Genomic DNA, 24,273 nt, shown 5'->3' on the forward strand with positions numbered 1-24,273 from the left:
CCCTCTCCATTCGGGGGGCGGTGACAACGGTGAGCAAAAATCCTAGAACCACATGCAGGAACATAGTGAATGACATGCTGAAAGCTGGGACTAAAGTTACAAAAGCTACGGCCAGTAACACACTGCACCGCCAGGAACTCAGATCCTCAAGTTCCAGACGTGTCTCCCTGCTTAAGCCAGTACATATCTGGGCCTGTCTAAAGTTTGCTGGAGAGCATTTAGATGTTCCAGAAGAGTATTGGTAAAATGTGATATGGTCAGATGAAAGGAGAATGAATGCTGAGTTGCATCCAAAGAACACCATACCTACTGTGAAGCATAGGGGTGGCAACATCATGCTTTGGGGGTGTTTCTCTACAAAGGGACCAGGACGACTAATCCATGTACATGAGAGAATAAATTGGGCCATGAATCATTCGATTTTGGCTGGGTTTTCAACATGAAAATGATGGCCTAGCCAGTTTTCAGATCTCAACCCCTTAGAAAACTTTTGAAGACAGTTGAAATTCTGTGTTTCCCAGCAACAGCCCCAAAACATCACTGTTTCATAGAAGATCTACATAAAGGAATATACCAGCAACAGTTTGTGCCAACCTGGTGAAGACTTACAGAAAATGTTTGATTTCTGTAATTGCCAACAATGTATATATAAAAAAGTATTGAGATGGACTTTTGTTATTTTCCAACATTATTTGCAAATAAATTCTATAAAAATCAGACAACATTGTCCATTTATTACCATAGTGCATATAAGCTCCATACAAATACTGAATTATAAATTATAGAAAGCTCTAAGAATACACAATGATACAGTGACCATGACTGTTTACATTATATAAAGGCTTAATAATACTAGCTAACCTTTATCAATAAAAATAAATAAATAATAAGGTTATACCGTGACCTCTGCCAAACTTGCCAGATCCCATCCCTGCTACGTAGGATTAATAATGAATTCTCTTTATATTGCAGGAAATCATAAATGCTTTTTCATTTAGTTACATTATAAAGAATTGTATTTTTAGACTTTTTTAGCTCTTTTTTTGCACCCTGTGACCTATTCACAAATTTTGTGGCCAGGTCACGGCCCCCATAAAGCTCATGTCCATGAGACCTTAGTGTGGGGAATTTAAATTTATTATATTTATGTAATTAAACTTTTTATAAAGTTTGGATGTTGCAATCATATTTCAATAAGGTATGACATAGGAAGTGGAGGCTTTCTTAGATCATTAAAATCATCAAAATCAATATGTAATACCTTTGCTTGTTGTTTGCACTATAACATGAAAAAATCAATAAAAAGAGTTTCAAAACAAAATCATCAAGATCATTAAAAAGCACCAAAATCATACATTTTTGCACTCCCTTTAAAAACGTTGTAACTAAATATTATCCAACATATATATCTTTCCAGTTTTGCATGCCTACTTTTTTTGTTCATTATATATTGGCTTTGACCTAATTATACCTTTGTACTCAACCCCTCAAAATAGAACATATAGAAAAAACCTAAGGGATTTTATTTATTAGCACAGCTTAACACGGCTTTATTTTTATATGGCTCTCCTTAGAGTATTTATCTACAAAAATGCAATTATCTATTTCACACATTCCTAAATTACATTGGCCTTTCTTGCTATGTCAGAGGGGATGTGCAAGTTATTAGTCCCCAAATACCAAAGGGGTTCTAATTTGCAACATAAAATGTAGCACTAATTATGATGAGAACTTTAGTTGACATGTAATATTTATAACGTAACTTTGGCTACTTTTCCTGTAGTTTTTTTTATATTTTGCATGACTATACTTGAAATGAACAATCTCTGTTAGAGGCTTAATTAATCTTTCAAGCAGAATAAAATTCTGTGTATTTTTCTGCAGTCACATCTGTAACCTTGGTGCCCCAGATGGTTGTGTACGCAAGCTACTTACCACTCCATTTGAGTGAGCAGAAGATTTCCATACTTGGGCAGATGGTAAGGACAGAACTGCATTCAGCCATTATTAAACAGAATATTGGGAAAGACTTGTGAATTTCTTCTTTATTTTCAAAGGAGTTTGATTTTTAAAATAAACTTAAGTTATACTGTATTTCATCAATGTTACAAGAAAATGTTTTCCAGCTTTTTTCAGATGTAACAGTGGTTAAAATTATGGGCTCTATTTTAAGGGCATAGATGTCAGTTGTTTGGAAATAGTTACATGGAGAATTGTCTTTCTTGGAAGCCTATTATAACCCACCCTGCCTGTCTTCCATCTGGCAGGCAATAGGCAGTTTAACTTGTGCTTCATTCCTGTATATGAATTGTTCATATATAACAATGCCCTTTGGCCCTAGGTGATCTCTGCTTCAGATTTCAACCAGCAGGTCCCCTATGGTTTGACGGTGATGGCCTAAATCATAACTTGAATAGATATAGAATCAAAGAGATTACATACATTGTTTATAAAGAAAAGCCAATTTATTTTATTTTGTATGGTTCTATTATTATTTATCAAACTGTGTTCACTCATCAATACATTTCTTTACATGATGAACCCACCCCTAGGATAGTGTGCTATAGTGTGTCCTTCAACATCCATTATATGTAATGTATAGTATTCCATATTTGTATGTGATATTGAAACTAAGACTTCAGCTTCCTATTTATTCAGAAGCTAAATGCACTATGCATTTGGTCCCTGATGACCCTTTTATAGTTACTTGTATGTAGATAGGAAGAGTTTTATTTTCATGTTTTGCATGAACTTACAATATTGACTTTTATATTTTTATCCTAAGGCAGACTCATCTGAAAAGCTAAGACACTATGGATTATCTCATATTCTCAACCACCCAGTACTGGTGTCTAGAACTAGATCATGTCCATTAGTAGCTCCACCGAAACCACTTCCTGTGCCACGATGGAAACTTATAAGACAGAAAAAAGAGGTCAATGTCACTGATGAAGCCAAAGGTAAATTATGTAGACATGTATTTTTTAAAGGTACTGTTACACAGCTTTCACTATAGACATTGGCTAGTATCTGAGCAGAAGACACTATAGATTATGATTTACAGTAGGCATGGACTGCTTTACTGAAAGATGGCAAATACACCACGTTTTATGTCCTCCATGTTTTGGAGGGTATCTATCCCCCTGTGGACAGAAATAAGTGGTACCTCAGTGTCAAGTTTTGTTTTTTAGATTAATAAGGGAACATGAGGAAGCATCTGAGTTTGTTTATGACCATACAGACTTGTTCAAACTTTTTATTTGTCTTCAAAGCATGTAGTACAATTTATCAGTCAATTCAGCCTTGCACTAGGCTTTTGACCAGATCAAGTAGCATCATAGATACTTTAAAAGATAAAAAGGCTCTAAATTTAAACCCTTAGAGGACTCAGTCCTTTTGCGTTTTTACAATTGTAAAAAAAACTATAAAACTGACAAAAAACGCAATTGTTCCTTTTTTTTCCACTTTGTTATTATGACTTTCACTGTGAAGTCCAAATTACACTTCACCTTAAAATTTTGGGTCAGTATGAAAATTTTGTTTTGTTAACCTTTACAAGACTAGACTTTGCTTTCAGGACGTGGGCACTTTCCCCTTATTTCTTATTGAGTTCTAAAAGCTATAATTTTTATTTTTCCGTGTACAGTATCTCACTAGTTGAGGACTTGTTTTCTTATGAGCACATTTTAGTGATGTCCATTTGGGGTGCCTATAATTTATTGATTGAATTTGTGTGTGTACTGTTTTTGCATTTCCATCTTCTTAAAGTCAAGTCTTCTTTTGCCAATAGAGCAAGTTGAGGGATTTGTTTTTGTGTGATTAGCTGTTAATTTCATTGGTACCATTTGAGCGGTTTGTACAATTTTATCACTTTTTGTAACTTTTTTTTTTCGAAACAATGTGATAAAACAGCATTGTTGCTGTTTTTTACTGGGCTCATTGTTGAGCAAGTTGCTGTTTTTTTACTGGCCTCACTAAGCAGGTTAAATGATAGACTATGTTAATAGATTTTTTTAAACATTTTTATTTTGTCCCAGGAGGGGACTAGAAGGTCACAAAAATCTTCACCCAAAATATTTGTACCTAGTAGCGGACAATGTAAGCAGGACTGGTATATTGAACCATGACACCCAGATATTGTCAAATGTTTAATAGAATACCCTCATTTGCACATTTAGACATGTTTCCAGTATGAGGAGTAATTTAACCTTTTCAACACATTAAACTGTACTGGGGAGGCAGAGGGTTCTCATCAGTTTACTTGAATGCTGTAAACTTTTTGATCTCATACATAAGGGCAAGGATTCTAGTGGATTAAGCAAGGCCTATAAGAATGGCTTTACATGCAAAAGTAGTCTCAAGGAGACAGGTCCCTTCATCTGATAATTTGTTTTAGTATGTTCCTATTTACATGGGAAATATCACCCATATGTCATCCCAGTTATACATTTCCAGATGGGCAGAAAAAAATTAAAAAAGGATCATCATGATACAAAATGATAGAACAGAATTTAAATTTGCTTTAATATTTTAACTTTATAAAAGTAAACATAGTCAAACCAATTTGAGATGACCACCCCGGAACTACATTAATAAATTGAAGGAAAGGATGGTGGGCACACACCAAATATTTTGATTCCAAGAGGTGAATTTTAGTTGTAAACATATGGTGGTGTAATGAACATAAATAATACAGGGGACCACAATGCGTTTTGGGGACTAACAAATACCCCTATTCCCTAGTGGAATTTCTCTATCATCTTGTTTTCAGTCCTGTGCCAGAGAATAGCTATTAGCTAATATCTATTAGATATTGCACCCTTGGAAATTATCTTACATATTCACACTAGAGTTGTGCCTTACATCAGGTGAGCAGACCATATATATTATCTTATATTGGATGCCTTACAATATCATCCTATGAGAGCTCTCTCTCCTATTATCTTCAGCTATTTCTTCTACATTAATAAATTGGCTTATTGTCATAATCATCTATAAGAAGACCATTGTATGATGTAAAACACGAAATCTGGTTTGGATAAACGGTTGTCTTCTTTAAAACAAAGTGGGCCGCATTTATCAATGTGCAGTTTGCCTTTGGAGTGTGCAGAGTGTGCCGGATTAATTAATATGGTGCCCCCTGCACTATTCGGGAAGTTTTTTTTTGGTGCACTTTTAAGATGGAGCGTGCAACATAATTCTGTCGAGTCGCTTTATTAAATGAGGTGCACGGTCTGTCGGGAATAGTGAAGCTGTGACACAATAATGGCGTAAACACAAAGCACTGTGGCTCTGTGGTTAGCACTATAGCCTTGCAGCACTGTTTCCTCCCACACTCCAAAACATACTGGTAGGCTGCTTAGATTGTAGGGACAGGGACTGATCTGGCAAGCTCTGTGTAGCTCTGCGTAATCTGTAAGCTCTATATAAATAAAGGAATTATTATTATTATTGTAAATATACACACAACCAGTTTGCACATACTTTTCAGTGCAAAGTAAGACAGTGGCGCTTATTTACTAAGGGTCTGCAAAATGCAGTTTTATCGGATTTTGGAAATTTGGGGGATTTGCGTCGCTGTGACAGCTATTTAGAAGGGGATTGTGTCACGTGTGATCGGATTTTGGCGCATCGGTGCTGGCTTTCATGTGACAGAAATCAGGGGATGTACATACACTGGGAAGAAGATGGTGATCTCCGGCGGACCTGAGCGGAGAAGCGACAGACGCAGGAAATCGGGCGCACAATCTTTGTGAATTGCAGCACAGTGCATTGACGTCGGACAATGCACTTCGGGTGAACTCCGTCGGCCGGATAAGTAAATGTGCCCCAGTGTTGTGACCAGGTTGCGCTGCAGAAACAGACGCATCAAAAAAGTGAACGTATTGAGGGAGTAAATGAAAGTAAAATAATTTTCTTTCAGTTCGTAACAGCCTGTGAAAGGGGCTCTGATAACATGAGCATAGCCTTGCTGGCTCATTAGCATAATTTTTAAAAGTTGGTTTTGGAAGGAAGGAAGCCATGGATAACAAATATTACCACATGGATAATTATCTGTATTAGGAAACTGAATTTTGACCAATTATAACAGGAATTGATAAATAGTACCTTTACTTGCTAGCATCTTCTCTACAGATATTGCCTGTAAGGCCATTAATAGGTTTACAGTGACTCAGAAGACATGTCATTGATCATAATCAATGGCTAAGTATGGACCTGTTATATCTGCACAATATCTATTTGTCATTTTCTACTTTGGGAATCAGGAAAATGTATAAGTTGTCTCTTTAGCATCAGAACATTTGATTAATATAAATATGTTCTGCAAAAAAAAGTGTACTGTATGTGTTCAAATGAAGGTTTTATTTATTGTAAGACAAATGCTGTTTTCTCTACTTGGACCTAGATGAAAAAGTAATAGCTTCCTTTGCTAAGACATTCATTAAATTCTATTGAAAATTGTGTGAATTTTAACCTGTATCACCCAAGCAGAATTACTGGCAGACTTGTTGAACTTAAACATCTCTTGAATACATCATGTCTTGGCAATGTGTTTAAGTCTCAAAAAGTAGCACCTAATGCCATATTTTACTTGTTTCTCTACCGCATATTAACATCCTAAGTACAAGAACATCCTGAGCAAAATCACAATCCTGGGGTCATTATTCTTCTACCAAGTTCTCTTCCTGCTGCTTGCACTACAAATATTCTAGCAGCATCCAGGGAGATGGAAAGGAGCACCAAGTCAGTGTTTAACTCCTCAGATTCTGTTGTGATAGTGATGTCTAACTAAACTGACAGCTAGACATTGGGGGGCATGTATCACTCCTATTTCTTTTTTTGTGCAACTTTTTAAGTGACTTTTCACAGTTTGAGACTTTTTAGATGCAGAATCAAGCAGTCTACCAAAGTTAGCTGCCTCAAGTATTCAAAGCAGTGTGCCGAATTTATATTTGTAGAGAAGATACCTCAAAAAGTCACAAAAGTGAGACTAAACAGGCAACTCGTCACAGGGAAAAACCTTAACATACATTGCAATGACTAAGCAGGCCAACTTCAGGAACCTTGAAAAAGTGGCAGCCAAAAACTATGATACATGTTCCCCATTGGCCCACATTTATTAAAGTGTTTGCATCAGTTTGCGGTCTGATTTTAAACTGCTTGCGCATGTATTTATATAGTGTCTGCACCAGTTTTGTGTCGCAACTGCACTGTGTCCAACAAGACGGGAAAAAAATGTGCACTTAAAGGGGCTGTTACTGCTTAGTCGTAGTTTGAGCCACATTTATTACTGACGTGTGCCACAATTCTACAGCATGAACAAAGTGCACCAATTTGCAAAATTGTGTATCACAGCTGACATGATTGCAGGTGTTAACCCCTTATTGTGACCGCTGCAGATAAGGGACTTGTCGATTGGACCCTCCCTCGTCACTTAATGGGGGCGGGTCCGATCCTCCAATGGCAGCCCAGGAGTCGGCTAGTGCTCTGGGGTTGCACAATGTCTTCGGGGTGCCAGCCCTGCCCCCTGCGCAGCATGCTCAGTGTGTTACATAACACAGTACAATACATCTGTATTACACTGTGTTAAGTGAATAAGAGCTTGAACAAGTGATCAGAGGATTGCTTGTTCAAGCTAACCTGTAAGAAAAAAAAGACAAAAAGGTTTAAAACATTTTAAGAAAGTTTTTTTTTCTTTTTAAAGTAAAGGTCCCTTAAAACACTGACATTCCATATACATATCTAATGAAGTACAAAAACCATAAATCACAAAAAACCCACATTTTGCAGTGTCCATAACAATCTGTACAATAAATCAGAAACATTATAAAATCCCTACACAAAATGTTTTAAAAAGTGATAAAACAAAGTTATGTGGACAAAAATGGTAAAACTGAAAAGAACAACTAAATCGGCTCTGTCAACCCCAAAATATTAATATTATGTTTCCAAAAAGATGGCAATAGAAAACCAAAAATTTTCTATTACCTAGTCTGGCCAATCCGGAGACCAGGACTGGGATATCTAGATACCTGGCATCTAGACAACTCTGTGTTTTTAGCTTTAGATATATGTTCAATGTACATTTAATATGAATACCAATAAAGGTTACGTTTTATTTCCTGGTTATGGTGCTTTAGGGCTAGTTAGCCCCCTTTTGTAAAATTTAGAAAAAGCCTACCAAGTGGAAATTTCCCATTTCTCTCTTTGTTTGGACCCCTGATTTAATTGGAATCTCTTGATAGACTCCTGGGAAAATAGAGGTATTGACCTCAATATTCCAAGTACAACAGTACCATTTCTTCTCTCACACACCGAAAAAGTATGGCATCTTTTCACAAGTAATTTATGCTGAAAATATAGCCACACAAGCGGTACATGTTTTTTCCACTGATGATCTACCATCGGACTTCAGTGATATTAACAATGCCTTTAAGGACCTGAATAAAGTCTATAAACAATATATTAAATCTAGTTGGGAAGTGATCAGCTTTGAGGTTTACCTCAAACAGGGTCTGGTATATAGGGGCTTACGCATTCCTCTAGCTCGCAATTCACATCTGGAGGATTCAGGGTTTATCAAGGGTTGGCATAAGTTACTAACCGAAAATTCACTACGCATGATCGACTATCTATGCACTTACGAGAGGAACTACCTCTCTAAGATCAGTCACAAATTACAAAGGGATATTCAAAATATCCAAACGTTTCGCCAACACCCTGACTTCCAGACATATGAGACTAAATTACAGAAAAACATTGAATCCTTGACTACTGATATCAAGAATAAGAAACACAATAAATACCTACGTGACAAACGTGACTTTGAGACTGGTCAAGTGTACCCCATAAAAACCCCACAGGGTCCCACAAAGTTCCCCAGAAATTCCCACACCGACGTGTCTGAATCAGACTTCTCAGAGACGGACGAACCAGTGAGATCAGAAAATAGAACAAATCGACTCCCAAGAGGGTATAAAAGAAAGAATTTTAAAAATCGAAGATCCCCACAATACAAAATATCAATATCTACTGTCTCAACGGAAAACTCGGGCCATCCAACAATATGTACCAATTTAAACCTACCTGGGCAAAATTCCTTATTATCCTTACCCTCTACTACACCATTAAGGAATTCTACAGAAGCACATTAAACAAATATGGGCATCATTAAAAATACTCAGCCTCCAGTGCAGACAACCATTCTATCCCACTTTTCCCCAGCACCCCCTCATGTTTCACTACAAGCACCTTTTTTAGGCACACCCCTACAACCCCCTGGAGTCCAACTGAGAGACAGGGAGAAGTGGGGCTACAACGGGAAGTGACCCCCACTATCATTAACCCAACTTTCCTCACTACACATGATCCCGCTAATAATAGGGTGATTAACCTTTCATCTGCACCCATGGACACACACACTTTGAGCCTTTTACACAAGGGCCTTTCCTTTACTCCCACACCGAAATGTGATAAGTTCATTTGGATTAAGGACGTAAATCTATTTGCTCGAAAACTGGCATTACATAAATTGCACAAAGAAGAAGATACCGTGAGAAAGAAGGCTGCACAGAGAGAGACACTAGCCCTGCAAGCTCTAATCACTCTGGAAGAAGAGTATTTAGTAGGCCCACAGCCTATAAAACCACCGCTAACTGACCTCAAACCACGCTCTAAAATGACCCCCCCCCTTTCTCCAAATATTCCAACTTGGATACCTTTGTCCAACTTGTTACCCAGGACATAGAATCCTTAAAATTGGATAAGAGAAATATACACTTAAATCTGACTCAGGCGGAAAGAGCTGCCCTGGAGAATAATAATGAAATAACAATAAAACCCTTGGATAAAGGGGGTAACATTGTCATTATGAATACACCCGACTATAGAGATATGGTTTTGAGATTACTTATTGACAAAGACACTTATGAAGTGCTGCCCAAGAACCCTACTGGAGTATATGTCCATGAACTGAAAACAATGCTAGATGAGGCCCTCTGTGACAACCTCATCAGTGAGGAGGAAATGAGGTTTCTGTCTTGCCCAAATCCGACCATAGCAACCTTTTACGCACTACCGAAGGTGCATAAACAAAAAAATCCCTTACCAGGGAGACAGATTGTGTCCGGATGTAATAACTTGACACAATCATGCAGAATCTATTTAGATACCCTTCTACAACCCTTTGTACAGAGTCTCCCGTAGTTCATTAGGGATACAAAGGATGCGATCTCCAAACTGTCTGATCTGGTTGTCACCAACCAAACGAAAATAGCGAGTCTTGGCGTAGAGTCCCTCTACAGCAATATTGCTCATCCCCTGGGACTTACTGCTGTACGACACTTTATTAGCACCAGGGGCATACAATACCAGGCGCACAATGACTTTATGATCGACCTGTTGTCCTTTGTCTTGACCCGAAATTATTTTATGTTTGAGGGAGTCTACTACCACCAGGTTAGAGGGACTGCTATGGGGGCGACTTGTGCGTCCTCATATGCGAACCTCTTTCTTGGATGGTGGGAGGACACTATAGTGTTCTGGCAAGATATACCAACCAGATTTTATACTGGGGTAGGTATATCGATGATATACTGATTCTGTGGGAAGGGGACAGTCCCCTGTTCTTGGAGTTTGTGGAGACCCTTAATACCAACAACATTGGGATGAGAATCTCCCCTTTGATTTGATATCTGGATTGTGTATGGATACTTCAACTCCACTCTTAAATTTGTAGTAAAGGTGTTTGATTTTTATATGCAGCAGAAAATGTTTTTTTATACAGCAATCTGCAACTTGTGTGTAACTATGTATTAAATGTTTTTTTTATTTATACAAGGCGATTACCAGAGTTGTGTCTAATCTTTGCACAACCTCATCTGGGAAACCTTATTCTACTACCCTCTAATCACTATGCATGATCCACAACATTACTACTATATAGCCCACATTTACTAAAAACAGTGCAAACTGCAGTATGTGCAGTTTGCATGTGAAGAGTGCAGAGGGCGCCACTCGATCCCATATCAGATTTCTGCATGGGGCCCCCATGAAAACAATGGGGCAGATTTACTTAGCCGGCCCATTCGCGATCCAGCTGCGCTTTCTCTGCGGTGGATTCGGGTCTTCCGGCGATTCACTAAGGCAGTTCCTCTGACGTCCATCGGGTGTCACTGCTGCGCTGAAGTCCGCCGAGTAGATCAAAAAACGGAAAAAAGGGGAAATAAATGAAGACTAAAATGCCATTGGATAGTAGTGAAAAAGTATAAACATTTATTGGTTACATTGTGATTGATAAAAACATATGTGAAAAATAAAAAGGAAGGATGGCTGCAGGAGACAGAAGTTCATATAGACCAGGAACTCTGAGATACAGGAAATAAATGCTACAGAGTAAAAAGCATGCTGATAACAAAACTCAGTAGATAAGTTATAGCGGTATATATGCCCAAATAATTAGCAGCAGTGAAATGGTATTAGCGTATGCATCATCAGGTGACTAAGCTAGTCATTAACCCTATACATTTAACACAGCTGAAAGTGCCAAGCCTGTACTCATAGTTACCTGGTCGCTAGAGATGCCCCAACGCGCGTTTCAACCCGCCGGTCTTTCTCAAGGGGTGATGTTAAACAAAACCAGCCCAGTATTTAAGTGATGACTGACCAATGAAATTTCAATAATAGTGAGAATCACCTGTGGATGCGCCGAGGCCCGCCGGAGTGCACGATCCTATTCTTGGTGAAGGTAAGTGCGTGTCCTGCGACACTTTGTTTTTTTTTAAAAATGTGGTGGTTTCTCCGAATCCGTCGGGTTTTCATTCGGCCACGCCCGCCGATTTCCGACACATGCATGCCGGCGCCGATGCGCCACAATCCGATCGCGTGCGCCAAAAACCCAGGGCAATACAGGGAAAATCGCCGCAAATCGGAAATATTCAGGTAACAGGTCGGGAAAACTCGAATCGGGCCCTTAGTAAATGACCCCCAATATGTACATATTTGTAAATATATATTTGTGTATAATATACATGAGGGGAAAAGGCAGCTGCAGACTTACCAGAAGATGTATCCTCTCTTCATTGGTATTCTTCATCTCTCCAAAATGGTGGCTACAATGTGAGATTGAGCACAGTTATGTGAGTCACGTGAACAGACAGCGGGTGGGCAAAGGAAGACGAGGTTGGCTGGATGGGCGACAGAGGGGTGGTGGAAGTGCAACACCCTCGCCTATGCAATGGCGAAGGAGTGCTTGCGAATACGTCCCACAGCATGTCATCACATCATACAGGGGACATTGCAGTGGTAGATCCTGCCTGGCAAGGCAGGAGTTAAGTGTTTTGTCTGATGTAAGATGTGTCAGCCAATCACCTTTGTTATACTTTGTCTCTGTGAGCTGAGAGGTAATTGGAGGAGCAGCCACCACCTGACCAGTGGGAGTAATAAAACCCCTGGCCAGGAATGTTCTAGAGAACACTCTGAGTAGTTCCAGACAGACCAGAGAGTCTGAAAGCCAGTCTAGTCAGCCAGACCAGGGAGTCTGAACAAGTTAGACAGAGAGAGAGAGGAAAGGGGTATCATCCTACCTTCAAGGCTGATACCTGAAGCAATCCAGGATAAAGCTGAAGCATCCTTCCAGGACACAGCTACCTCCCAGCCTGCCATTGCATCCAGGCTGGTGGTCTACATCCTGTGGCTCCCTCCAAATGCCTCTCCAGCATCCCACCAGTCTGTTAAAGGCACGTTGCTGATGTTCCTGTCGGTTCCAATAAAGAACTGTAAGTTGTTTTTGTTCAACCTCTGCCTCCGTCTGGTCCCTGCTACTACGGCTGTCACCATCACGGGCACCCTGTCCACTACACAGAGACTCATACTCTAGATACAAAAAGGGTTGCCCCAGGGAGATCCGCTATAGCAGCCTCTCCCTCATCACTTCTTGCCAACACCACCCTGCTGGAGACCTGCCAGGCTGTAGGACAGCCCTCCGGTTCCCCCATACCAAGCACCGTGACACTAGCGTGCCTAGGCCGCAACCGCCAGCCACTCAGGTACTGCGGGCCCCGGCTGACTCCAGGCCCCGAGAAAAGGCTAGGCCCCGGTGGGGGATGTTGCAAGTGGCGTCACAAACAGGATTGATACTTCTGTGCCTTATTCCGGCATTAAAGACTATCCTTTATTGAAAAGACTGTGCTGCCTAATCCTGCTGCCATTCGGGTATAGGCCCAAGTGACTGTGTGTTTCTGGATTGAACTGTGTTAATGCTGCCACGCGCTGTCGAGCGCCGCTCCAGCAATCAAGAGGTTAATCCCTGCAAGAACTGTACCAGCTCTGCTGCATCCGGCGCTGCCGCGCCTCAAGATTTTACCTCAGAAACTGTGGCGCAGCAAGTAATTCCAGCCCGCCAAAACTTTCACTGGCGGGAAACCCAGACGACACACCAAGCTCCACCCACGCGCGAAGGGCGTGAACCCCGCCTCCTGTGGCGCAGGAAAAATTATAGCCCGCCACAGCTCTTGGCGGGAAGGACTTGGACTCCTCCCTCTGGCACGAAGCGGACTTCCTGCCCCACCTCATCGAAACGCCAGAACTCGAGCGGATCTTGGACAGTGAGGTCAGGTCAGTGAGGTCCTCCGCCATTCCCTTCCGTGGAGCGTCCCGAGTTCTTCGAGGTTTTGGAGACCATGGTTGTGGTCTCTGCTCAGCCGGTCCGGAGGCCCTTTGCTGGGCACCGGCTGCATCGAGGATTGACCCGAGCCTTCGTCACCAGGAGGTATGTCGAGACGGTGACGGAGTACCAATTACCACCCGGGCGGTTCCTCGTGCCTCTCCCGGTTACCATGCCGGTACCGCGGGCCCACGTGGAGGCGCCACGTGGGGAGGCCCCGATTCCTGTTGAGCCAGCGCCTGAGCCTACTGCTGCCGTGCCACCTGCTCCAAGGCCTACTGTCCCTGCTGTTCGGCCTGCTAGCCCTGCTGTGACGGTTCCTGATCCTCCGGCTGCTCCTGCTCCTGTTCCGGCACCTGCCCGACAACCACGGAGATCCGAGCCTCCACCGGAGCCACGAGCCCCAGCACCGGCACCTCCGCAGCCTCGAGGCCGAGGTGAGGCCGTCCGCCAGAGACTCCGAGACGCTGTTTCAGAACAGCGACGCCGCGAGAAGGAGGCCCAGCGTTTCATGGCTGGCCGGTCTGCAGCTCGAACCTGGCTGGAACAAAACCGCACCACCGGCATGGTCCGGTTCTTCGACCGGCAGCGTGGCTATGGCTTCGCCACTCAGGACTACACCGGACGGGAGGTATTTATTCCCCGCCGGTCCGTCAAGAGGCCTGACCTTCCGGAAAGGCTTCACAATTTGAGACCGGGAGAGTGTATCGAGTTCTCCCTGCAGGAGGGGCCCCGAGGGCCATGGGCGGCTGGTGTGGTCCGGATCCCGGACTCCGACGAGGACCGCTACCCATCGTACGACGAGCTGTATGAGGGCGACGAATGGCCGGATTCCCCGAACACTTCTTCTTCCTCGGCTGCGAGTCCCCGGGCGGTGACCCACGTGAATGCTCCATCCACGGTGATCGTGAGTACGGGTCCCATTGCCATCCATGGGCCGGGCATGATCCAGGGCGCCACCCCCACCATCTCCCCTGCCGGGAGCATTGCCAGGTCCCGCGGCTCTTCTGTGGGAGAAGACACCCCGGCTAGTGAACCTTGTCCGGAGGTTCCGACGAGGCCCACATCTCCACTTGCCGGTTACCAATGGGGTGACGACCCGGCCCCAGAAGAACCGGAGCTGGAAGGAGCCGCGGCGCTGCCGCAAGTTCCCATCTATGTATTTCTGGACCCCTCTGTTGAGCCCCCGGCTGGAACAGCCGACACCCCGGGCGACAGCGCTCCTCCCCCTGAAGGTCCGGAGGATGTTGCTGCACCTTCAGTACCCGCTACTGCCACCGGGTGTCCCCAGCCGGCCCCTACTCCCGCTGAGGATGCACAGGATTCCCTGCTGGAGCTGGATCCTGTATCTGCTGAACCCAGCGATGCCGAGTAACCCCTGATGGGCTGAAAGCCTTCTTCAGGTACTGTGTACATATGTATATTTATTTCCATTATCCCTACAGAGCCAGAAACTGTCCTGAGACTCTCACCCTTATTTATCTCAGTCAAGAGATTTTCCACTGTCATGTGCTATGATAGCACCCTTCCTCTGCCACAGCAGAGATTCTTTCCAAAGGACTCTGTCCCTCTACACATAGAGGAGACCCTTTGCAGATTTTATGGCACTTTTCCCCACCTCAAGGGCTGTACCCAGAAGATGAACTTTGTCATTAAAGACCTTCTGTGAGACTTTCGCCGGATACTACCAGGAAAAGTTGCCATGTAATTTATTATTATTTTGCACTTAATGCCTTTCCTTTTAGGTACGGACATTATGTTTGCACTTCCATGCCTTTCCTTTGCAGGAAAAGAGACATTTACTATCTTGCTACCCTAAGTAGCCTATCTATCTGTAACGTTGTAATGTTATACGATGTGTACCCATTGGGCTTCTAAACCAATGAGAGTTAACCTGTTTGCACACTGTCAAAATATATGCCAGTAGTCTGCATTAACCCTTTCATAGGCTTTACAGGTTGTAGTGTGGCTGTGTCGGACCGTCTTTTTGTAAAACACTGACCGCTACCTTATCCCCCAAACCGAGGTTTGTAAGTGGGGGTAGTCCGTAAACTGCAGGTCCTTCAGGGACCGGGGGTGTTACAGAGTTAGCACCTGGATGCTGCCCATACTATGGGTAAGGATGTCAGTCAGGAGGTACTCGTGTCGCATATGCTAACGCAATGCATATACACACTATATATTTGTCGCTAGGGAAGAAGTGTTTATATAACAAATATACAGGCCCTGGTGCAAGTAGTGGATTACAGTACATGACACCACACCTTTCCTACTGTACAGTTCGGTTTAATGGCGTTAGCGACCAACTGTCATACTTCGCATTTACATAGCTGTGTCTTAGTCCGACACCAACCCAGGTGCCTGTCTCCAGGACCATGGGAGGTTTGTCCCTACATATCATGTAGCCTGCACTCCCCAGAAGTGCCCTTATATACCTCTGCGCCCCAACCATCTGTAGTCGAGCCGAGGGCGGCTGTTTCAATTGCCCCGGGGGTATGCAACACCCTCGCCTATGCAATGGCGAAGGAGTGCTTGCGAATACGTCCCACAGCATGTCATCACATCATACAGGGGACATTGCAGTGGTAGATCCTGCCTGGCAAGGCAGGAGTTAAGTGTTTTGTCTGATGTAAGATGTGTCAGCCAATCACCTTTGTTATACTTTGTCTCTGTGAGCTGAGAGGTAATTGGAGGAGCAGCCACCACCTGACCAGTGGGAGTAATAAAACCCCTGGCCATGAATGTTCTAGAGAACACTCTGAGTAGTTCCAGACAGACCAGAGAGTCTGAAAGCCAGTCTAGTCAGCCAGACCAGTTTCTTCTATGTAGAGTAATCCGCAGGGACATTTAATCAGATAGACTGTGTAAGTAATGTCACATGTAAAGTGCTCTTTGATGGGGTAGCGCCTGCCTGTATGTAGATAAGTGAAGTGATCGGTCAATAGGACATTAGTACATTGGGAACAATGTAGGCAGGGAAAGTACCCCTACGTGGAGTGGCCAGGAATTGTTGTTTTGTCATAGTCCGTTTGGAACCAGCCTTTATCAGTGTTTCGCGGACGTTTTTAGACCTGCATCTACATGGGAGTATTGTGTTTTGGAATTCTGGAATCATGGGGAAAGATTTGGTCAAAATGGACCAATGGTTCCTAAGAATGTGTAGAACTTTGTTAGCTGTGGGATGGAAAGTATGTACAAAGGGTATGCGTTTGTCCTGTGGTTTGCGTGATGTAGTAAGTGGTGGTTGGCGTGCCATATTGATGATCTTCTCAGGGTACCCTCTATCCCTGAAGTGTTGAGTCATTTCTTGTAACCGTGTGGTTTGGATCACGGGATCAGTAACCAGTCTTCTGATTCTAGAAAATTGTAAGCGAGGGATGGATTGTTTTGTGGCTGGGGGATGGCAGCTGTCATAGTGTAGATTACTATTCCGGTCTGAGGTCCATGGCAGTATGCCTGAGGCAGATTTGTGTATTGTGGTGTTGAGAAAGCTAATTGATTCAGTACTGTAGTGTAATGTGAACCGTTATGTTGGTAGTAGTGAGTTGATGTGATCGTGAAAGGATACCAAGGTGGCCAATGCCCCCCCCCCAATGCAGTCAGAATGTGTTAGGTGAATGGGTTATAAATTGGTTCTTGAAATTGTCCATGAAACAGTTCGTATAGGGTGGGGCCACATTGGACCACATAGCCGTACCTTGTTTCTGAAGGAAAAAAACATGTCTTCATACAGGAAATAGTTCTCGCGAAGAGCTAGTGTGAGTATGTCGGTAATGAAGTGATATGTGTTTCTGGGACCTGATTGTCTTGAAGTAAGGAGATGACTGATCTTATGCGGCTTCGTGTGGTATGGATGTATAAATGCTATTTACATCCCAACTGAAAAGGAAACTTTCTGGTGGTATATGGACAGTGGACTTAATAAGTTGTAAGAATGAGCTGGTGTCCAGTAAAAATGATTTGGTCTTTTTGATATATGGTGTGAGGATTTTTTCAAGTAGGATTGATATGGGGGGCAGGATGGGTCACCCTGGTTGCTTAATCATAGTTTTATGCACTTTTGGGAGCATATAGAACACAGGAATAATTGGGTGTGGGTTAGCGAGGAATTTTAAAGTGGTAGCATCAGGCACTATAGATAATAAGTATATGGAAAGGGTGTCATGACTCTTTTGTCTGATTTGGTTAGTGTGGTCTTATGGTAATAGAATATAAACCTCAGGGTCATGCAACTGGCGATATGCTTCTTGATTGTAATCATGTTTGTCCATGACAACGAGCATCTCTGTCGGCTGGCTTGAGTATTAGGGACTTGTTGTCCAACAAAGATTGTAGTGCTTGGTGGTCTAAATTGCTCATATTGTTCCTCGATATGAATTGTTATATGATTTGCTACTCATCTATACGTGTCATTCCAGATGTATGTATGTATATAGTCTCCTGCATACACTTATGTCAACAAAGATCTAGAAATCTAGATCTAGAATACCACAAAGAACTAAAACGGAAAGTTTACTGGAAAATAGAATAGCTTTTCCTTATTAAAAATAATTTGATTTTCTCTCATTACTGTTATTAATGTATGTCTCTTGTTTGTGTATACAACTACAGTATACTTCTAAATTAATTATTATTTAGTACATTTTTTTTTAATATGCAATTTGCTTTGTAAAATACTTTTACAGAACCTGTTGAAAAAAAAGCTGATCAGTTTGTGGAGATCACCACACCTTTTCTTAATTTTCGACTGAATCCACTCTCTATACTTTCTGAAGGGTAAGTAGAAAAGGGTCATTGTATCATGTCAGAGTTATGTCAGAGTATTAGCTATTGTCATTTTTATTGTCTGATAAGTCTGCATGTTAATCAGTGTTTCAAAGAACAAATGTGGCTCCCCTTTTACTGAAAAAGTCATTAAACTAATTTCAAATCTAGGCCAGCTTTTAGGCAATTCAGCCAACAGGACAGGTTTAGAAAAAGCCCACAACAAACACATGATGTTTACACTAATATTAATATACAAACCTGCTGCAGAAACTCCTAATTCTCCTAATTCCTAAGTCTCAGCTGTCAAAGAACATTCTGCTACCGCAAAACCTTGTGATACATACTTCATCTACTTTGTATGACCAGGTTCCCTTTTAAGCACTGTCTTTTTGCTGCTCTCTACCCTGTGTATTTGTGTCAATGTATACAAAAAAAATTGAATATAAACACATTTACAAATAAATATTTGAACCTTAACCCTTTCATGACCCGTGACGTAATAGCACGTCTCGGGTCGGCTGTGAGTGCTAGCAAAGCTACAGTAGTATGGCAGTGCATGGGAGGATCAATCAGACAACGGGCCATTTTGCGCAGCATGCGCTTTCTCAAACCTCAACCTCAGGTCTGAGGTTTGAGAAAGCGCATACTGCGCAAAACGGTCCGTCGCCTACCCGCGACGTACATCACCCGTGCTCTGTGTTCTTCCCTGCAATAAAGCTTTTTTTATCCCCAAAATCGGTATGTGTCGTCTTCTCTCTTCTTCATTGGATTACCGATACCTGTGAAGCTCCATGTGCACCCTGAGTTGGGATCTGTTCACACATGCAGCTGCGATTGTCTGACTTTGCTCTGCTGTCCGTTTGTGGAGAGGGTGGTGCTGGTCACTTTATTTCTGCCTTAACAATCCTTCATCCTGGTAGTAGATGTCCTTTAACTCTGGGTCTTTGGCAAATTTAGACTTTAAATTTACATTTAAAAATTATTGTGCTGTGGAATTCTACCATCAAAATCAACCATAGATAAACCAGGGTAACTTACATGAGTAAGATCTAGGAACTGTGACTAATGGTAATCTTCTGATATTTTTTTATCCATGGCCTCCTTTCTTCTATAACAGGGGTCTCAAACTCAATTTACCTGGGGGCCGTTGGAGGTAGATTCTGGGTAAGGCTGGGCCGCATCAAGTTTTCCACACAAAATGCGCTTACAAAATAACATTATTCAGATTCAAATGTCACGGCGTCTCCCAGTGCAAGGAAAGCTCCAAGCTGGGAGACGTGTTTTCTCTATGAACGCGTCCTGTGTACCGAGGGGTCCCAAGCTCCTACCGCACTGAGCCCAGTCAGGGACACTCCATTCCCCCCCCCCCCCCCACCCGGTACTTGCCTCCCCGTGTCCCTCTCATCGAAGAAGATGAAGTCGCCGCTCTGACCTGCACCAAGTGCGTTCAGAGCGGCGACTTCATCTTCTTCAAGTACCGGAGGGAAGGGGATTAACCGGTTACGGGCCCTTTCCTGTTTTTTCATGTCCATTTTTCACTCCTCACCTTCAAAAAACTATAACTTTTTTATTTTTACACGTAAAGAGCTGTGTGATGGATTGTTTTCTGCGTAACAAATTGCACTTCATAGTGATGGTATTAAATATTCCATGCCATGTACTCGGAAGCGGGAAAAAAATTCCAAATGCAATGAAAATGCATTTGCGCCATTTTCTTGTGGGCTTGGATATTACGTCTTTCACTGAGCGCCCCAAATGACATGTCTACTTTATTTTTTGGGTCGGTACGATTAAGGGGATACCAAATTTGTATAGGTTTTATAATGTTTTCATACATTTACAAAAATTAAAACCTACTGTACAAAAATATTTTTTTTTATTTTGCCAAATTCTGGCGCTAATAACTTTTTCATACTTTGGTGTACGGAGCTGTGGGTGCTGTCATTTTTTGCGAAATTTGATAATATGTTCAATGATATCATTTTTAGGACTGTACAACCTTTTGATCACTTTTTATAGATTTTTTTATATTTTTCAAAATGGCAAAAAAGTGCCATTTTCGAATTTGGGCGCTATTTTCCGTAACGGGGTTAAACGCACTGAAAAACCGTCATCATATTTTGATAGATCGGGCATTTTCGGACGCGTCGATACCTGATATGTTTATGATTTTTACTGTTTATTTATATTTATGTCAGTTCTAGGGAAAGGGGGGTGATTTGAAATTTTAGGTTTTTTTATTATTATTTTTTTTTTTAAACTTTTTTTTATTTTTATTTATACTATTTTTCAGACTCCCTAGGGTACTTTAACCCTAGGTTGTCTGATCGATCCTATCATATACTGCCATACTACAGTATGGCAGTATATGGAGATTTTCCTCCTCATTCATTACAATCAGCACATTGTAATGAAGGGGTTAAAACCTCGGGTCTTCGGAAGACCTGAGGCTACCATGGAGACGGATCTCCGCCCCCCGATGACGTCACGGGGAGCGGCGATCCCAGGTAAGATGGCGGCGCCCATGCGCCGCTATCTTTTTGAGGCTGCCGGCAGCTTTGTCGGCAGCCATCGCTGTGAAAGCACCCGCGATCGGTGCTAGCACCGATCGCGGGTGTTACCGGTAAGCCTTTGCTGCAATATGCAGCAAAGACTTACCGGCTATGGAGAGGGCTCAGCCGTGAGCCCTCTCCATGCAGCGTGACCAGGTGGGGGCCGCAAAATATTGTCCCGCGGGCCGCAGTTGGCCCGCGGGCCGCGAGTTTGAGACCCCTGTTCTATAATATACTTTTTAAATGATGTTGTGTTGAAAGACTACAAGGGTGAATCCCTGAGCCCCTCCGTTCCACAGATTTACAGGTTGTTAGCCTGCCTCACCCTGTCCCGCTGCTTTTGTTCGTTCTCCCCCTCTCTTCCTTATGTAATTTCACAGCAGCAGAGGAAGTTTCAGCACGCAGAGAGTGGAAGTGTACCTTGCACACTGTAACAGCCTTTGAATCTGCGGCTCTAAGAACCGCTGAAATAGCTTTTTAGGCTCATTAGCATAATATTAAAAGTTCATCTTAGAAGGGAGAGGGCCATGAATGTAGTGAAGAAAGTTAAGCTATTGAGGCTTTTAATGCTTAGAAAATGAATGTTATACTGGCTCGCCACACTACTCTTGTTGCCTCTGAAACCAAAGATCATGAGTTTAACTCCCATCTGGGACACATTAACCCACATTAAACCATTTACACCAGTATCACAGGGCTATATTAGGAATTTGTACAAAAAGAGATTTTTACAGTGACTGGCACTCTCTTGCTTTTTATAGCATAAAAATAATATATAATATAATATATAATAGATAATAGAAATAGTAATAGAAAGCAATTGAGCCAAAGTGCCTTAAAGAATCTGTTGTAGATCACAATATTTGGTTTTAATCCCAAAGACCTTAGCAAAGACATTAGCAAACATTTGTATGTGTTCCTGGTTATTTCACATGTGGTAATAGAGCTCACTTTAAACAAGAATAAAAACATGTTTTTTTTATGCATTTTTCTGTTTAGACAAATTAAAAGTTCTGCTTCAAGAAGAAGTTCTCTTGTGACATCGAGCTTAGCATCTGTTGATGAAGCTGAAGAAACAGTCCAGAAAAATAATACAGATATTAGAGATGGTGTAGGAATAAAAGCTGGAAATGAAACTCAGGTAATAACATACACAGAACTGGTAGAGCCTCATAGCAACTTATATTGTCTTTTGCGGAGTGGCTGGACTTTGTTTTCTATAATTGATGTTAATGTACAGTTAATTAACAGTTGATGTTAATGTAAACAACGGTAGATACTTGCAATTCTAACAAAAATAGATGTTAACATTCATGAGTCCTTAAAGGAAATTTACCAGTATTATTTAGTTGAATTAAACTACACATACTTACCTATAGCTGTCTTCTCCTAGATCTTGGCAATGGTCTTCTTTAATGTTGACATCACTGTAAAAAAAAAAAAGAGTAAAAAAACTGCTGCCGAGCGCCAGGCACGATGTCTGGTGCTGTGGGCTGTTGATTATTCACGGCTTATGCGCGATGGATACCTCCCTCTCCCATGGGAGAGGGAGGTGAGATCACGTGAGGTGACATCACACAGGAGAAGTGAATAATTAACAGCGCGGAGCTCCAGACATTGCACCTGATGCTCTGTAGATTTTTGTTATATCTCTTTCTTTACTGCAATTCCAGCGTTTCAACATTAAAGAAGACCAGTGGCGGGATCAAGGATCAGACAGCTATAATTTTAGTGTAGTTTAATTTTTTACTAAATAATACTGGTAGATTTCCTTTAGCTCAACCAGCAGCTAGACCTATTATTTCAGGAATTAGTTGTTTAACCTCAGACCTTTCATAATATGTCTATCTTCAGACCTTTCAGAACATATTCAACATCATATGTTGATCAGACATTTTAAATATTTTACTCAATTTAATGGGAACAACACTACATCATAGGAACCGTAGACATCACATCCCTTTATAGAGTGATTGAACACCAAAATGGATGCACAACAGTTTTGAGAAAGGGTTTTCTGTAGATACAATTTTATTTTATCTCTACCACTACCAGAAGAACAAACAGATTTTACAGTAGAATGTATTACCTTTATCCTAAAACAGAATAATAATAATAATAATCTTTATTTATATAGCACCATCAAATTCAGTAGCACTTTACACAATTATAAAATGTAAAATATTTTTATATTCTGAGGTTGGATACCAGATTCACACCCAATTAACCAAATCTTAAGCAGATATGACTGTTAGCTAATTATATTATTTTAGCCAAAAAATCTCACATTCTTCATTGAAAATAGCACTCTACCCACACATAACCTGCAAGTATTTTACAATTAGGAAGGCAAGAATTAAGGGACTGTAGTGCTGCTGGTGATGCCGCTGGTTCTGCAGTGAGAGGAGGTGTTCCATCTCTGCCTTCCACAATTTCCCCTAATCCAAACAGGCGCCAGGGTGTCCAGTGTATACTTATAGGCCCCAATAGGGTCACACAAAGTTGAGGCATTATTAAATTACATGGCAGACAGTGCCTCAACTTGCATTGGATCATCTTCTCCACACTCAACCTCTGTTGAAAGTACAGAGCCCTTTACATAACCTGCTATCAAAACAGTAAAGCCGTCCCAGACAAAAGTCATAGAGTACGATATATTTCTTTAGCTAGGATTCTGCGACCCATCCACATGCTCTTGCCTCAATTGCAGACATAGTTTCAGGATTCCAAAACACTTGTGTTTGAGGATGAGGGTGTGGACAGCGGGCCAACACAAGAGATCCACAATGATGATGAAACCCAACTGCTGTGGCTTTCTGTGATATGTAGCCTGAGAAGGAGGGCTTAGTGGTAGAAGAAGCCAGGGGTGCTGACAAGATCCTAGACCCGAAAAGAAGTGGGTGATGAGCGTTTCACGGCGCTGGAAGACTCCTCCGGAATTTTAAAATTTTTTTTATTTATATAAGACCAAACTCTTTAAAACAAAATCTATTAAATGAAATAAATAAATAATCGGAACAACGCGTTTCGTGCTTCGTCTGGTTCACATCACAACAATAAAGACAATGTGGTATTTAAAGTGTAAGAATAGGTCACAAGTGGTATGACTGTTTCCGGTTAACCGGATGAGACACCAACCGCCGATTGTAATAAACAATTTGTGATATCCGAGTGGAATGTATTTTTTACTCGTCCGGAATCAGAAGGCGATAATTATGTCGAAGAACTACAGGTATGGATGGTGTGAAGGGTCATTTAGGGGACTACAAGTACGGAAGCTGTAGGGATTGT

At 41.9% G+C, this 24,273-nt stretch overlaps 1 protein-coding gene across 8 annotated transcripts in view; it reads left to right on the forward strand.

Moving 5' to 3' along the window:
• The window catches only part of ADGB (androglobin), a 261,865-nt gene that overhangs the window by 72,445 nt on the left and 165,147 nt on the right, over window positions 1-24,273 (forward strand). For all 8 annotated transcript variants that reach the window (XM_072140923.1, XM_072140925.1, XM_072140926.1 and 5 more), the window contains 4 exons: window positions 1,885-1,979; window positions 2,786-2,960; window positions 18,349-18,439; window positions 21,982-22,123. In XM_072140923.1, the coding sequence (XP_071997024.1) occupies window positions 1,885-1,979; window positions 2,786-2,960; window positions 18,349-18,439; window positions 21,982-22,123 (503 nt within the window). The remainder of the gene's footprint in view (window positions 1-1,884; window positions 1,980-2,785; window positions 2,961-18,348; window positions 18,440-21,981; window positions 22,124-24,273) is intronic.

This window comes from Engystomops pustulosus, chromosome 3 (assembly GCF_040894005.1).
Source record: "Engystomops pustulosus chromosome 3, aEngPut4.maternal, whole genome shotgun sequence".
Classification (NCBI taxonomy): Eukaryota; Metazoa; Chordata; class Amphibia; order Anura; family Leptodactylidae; genus Engystomops; species Engystomops pustulosus.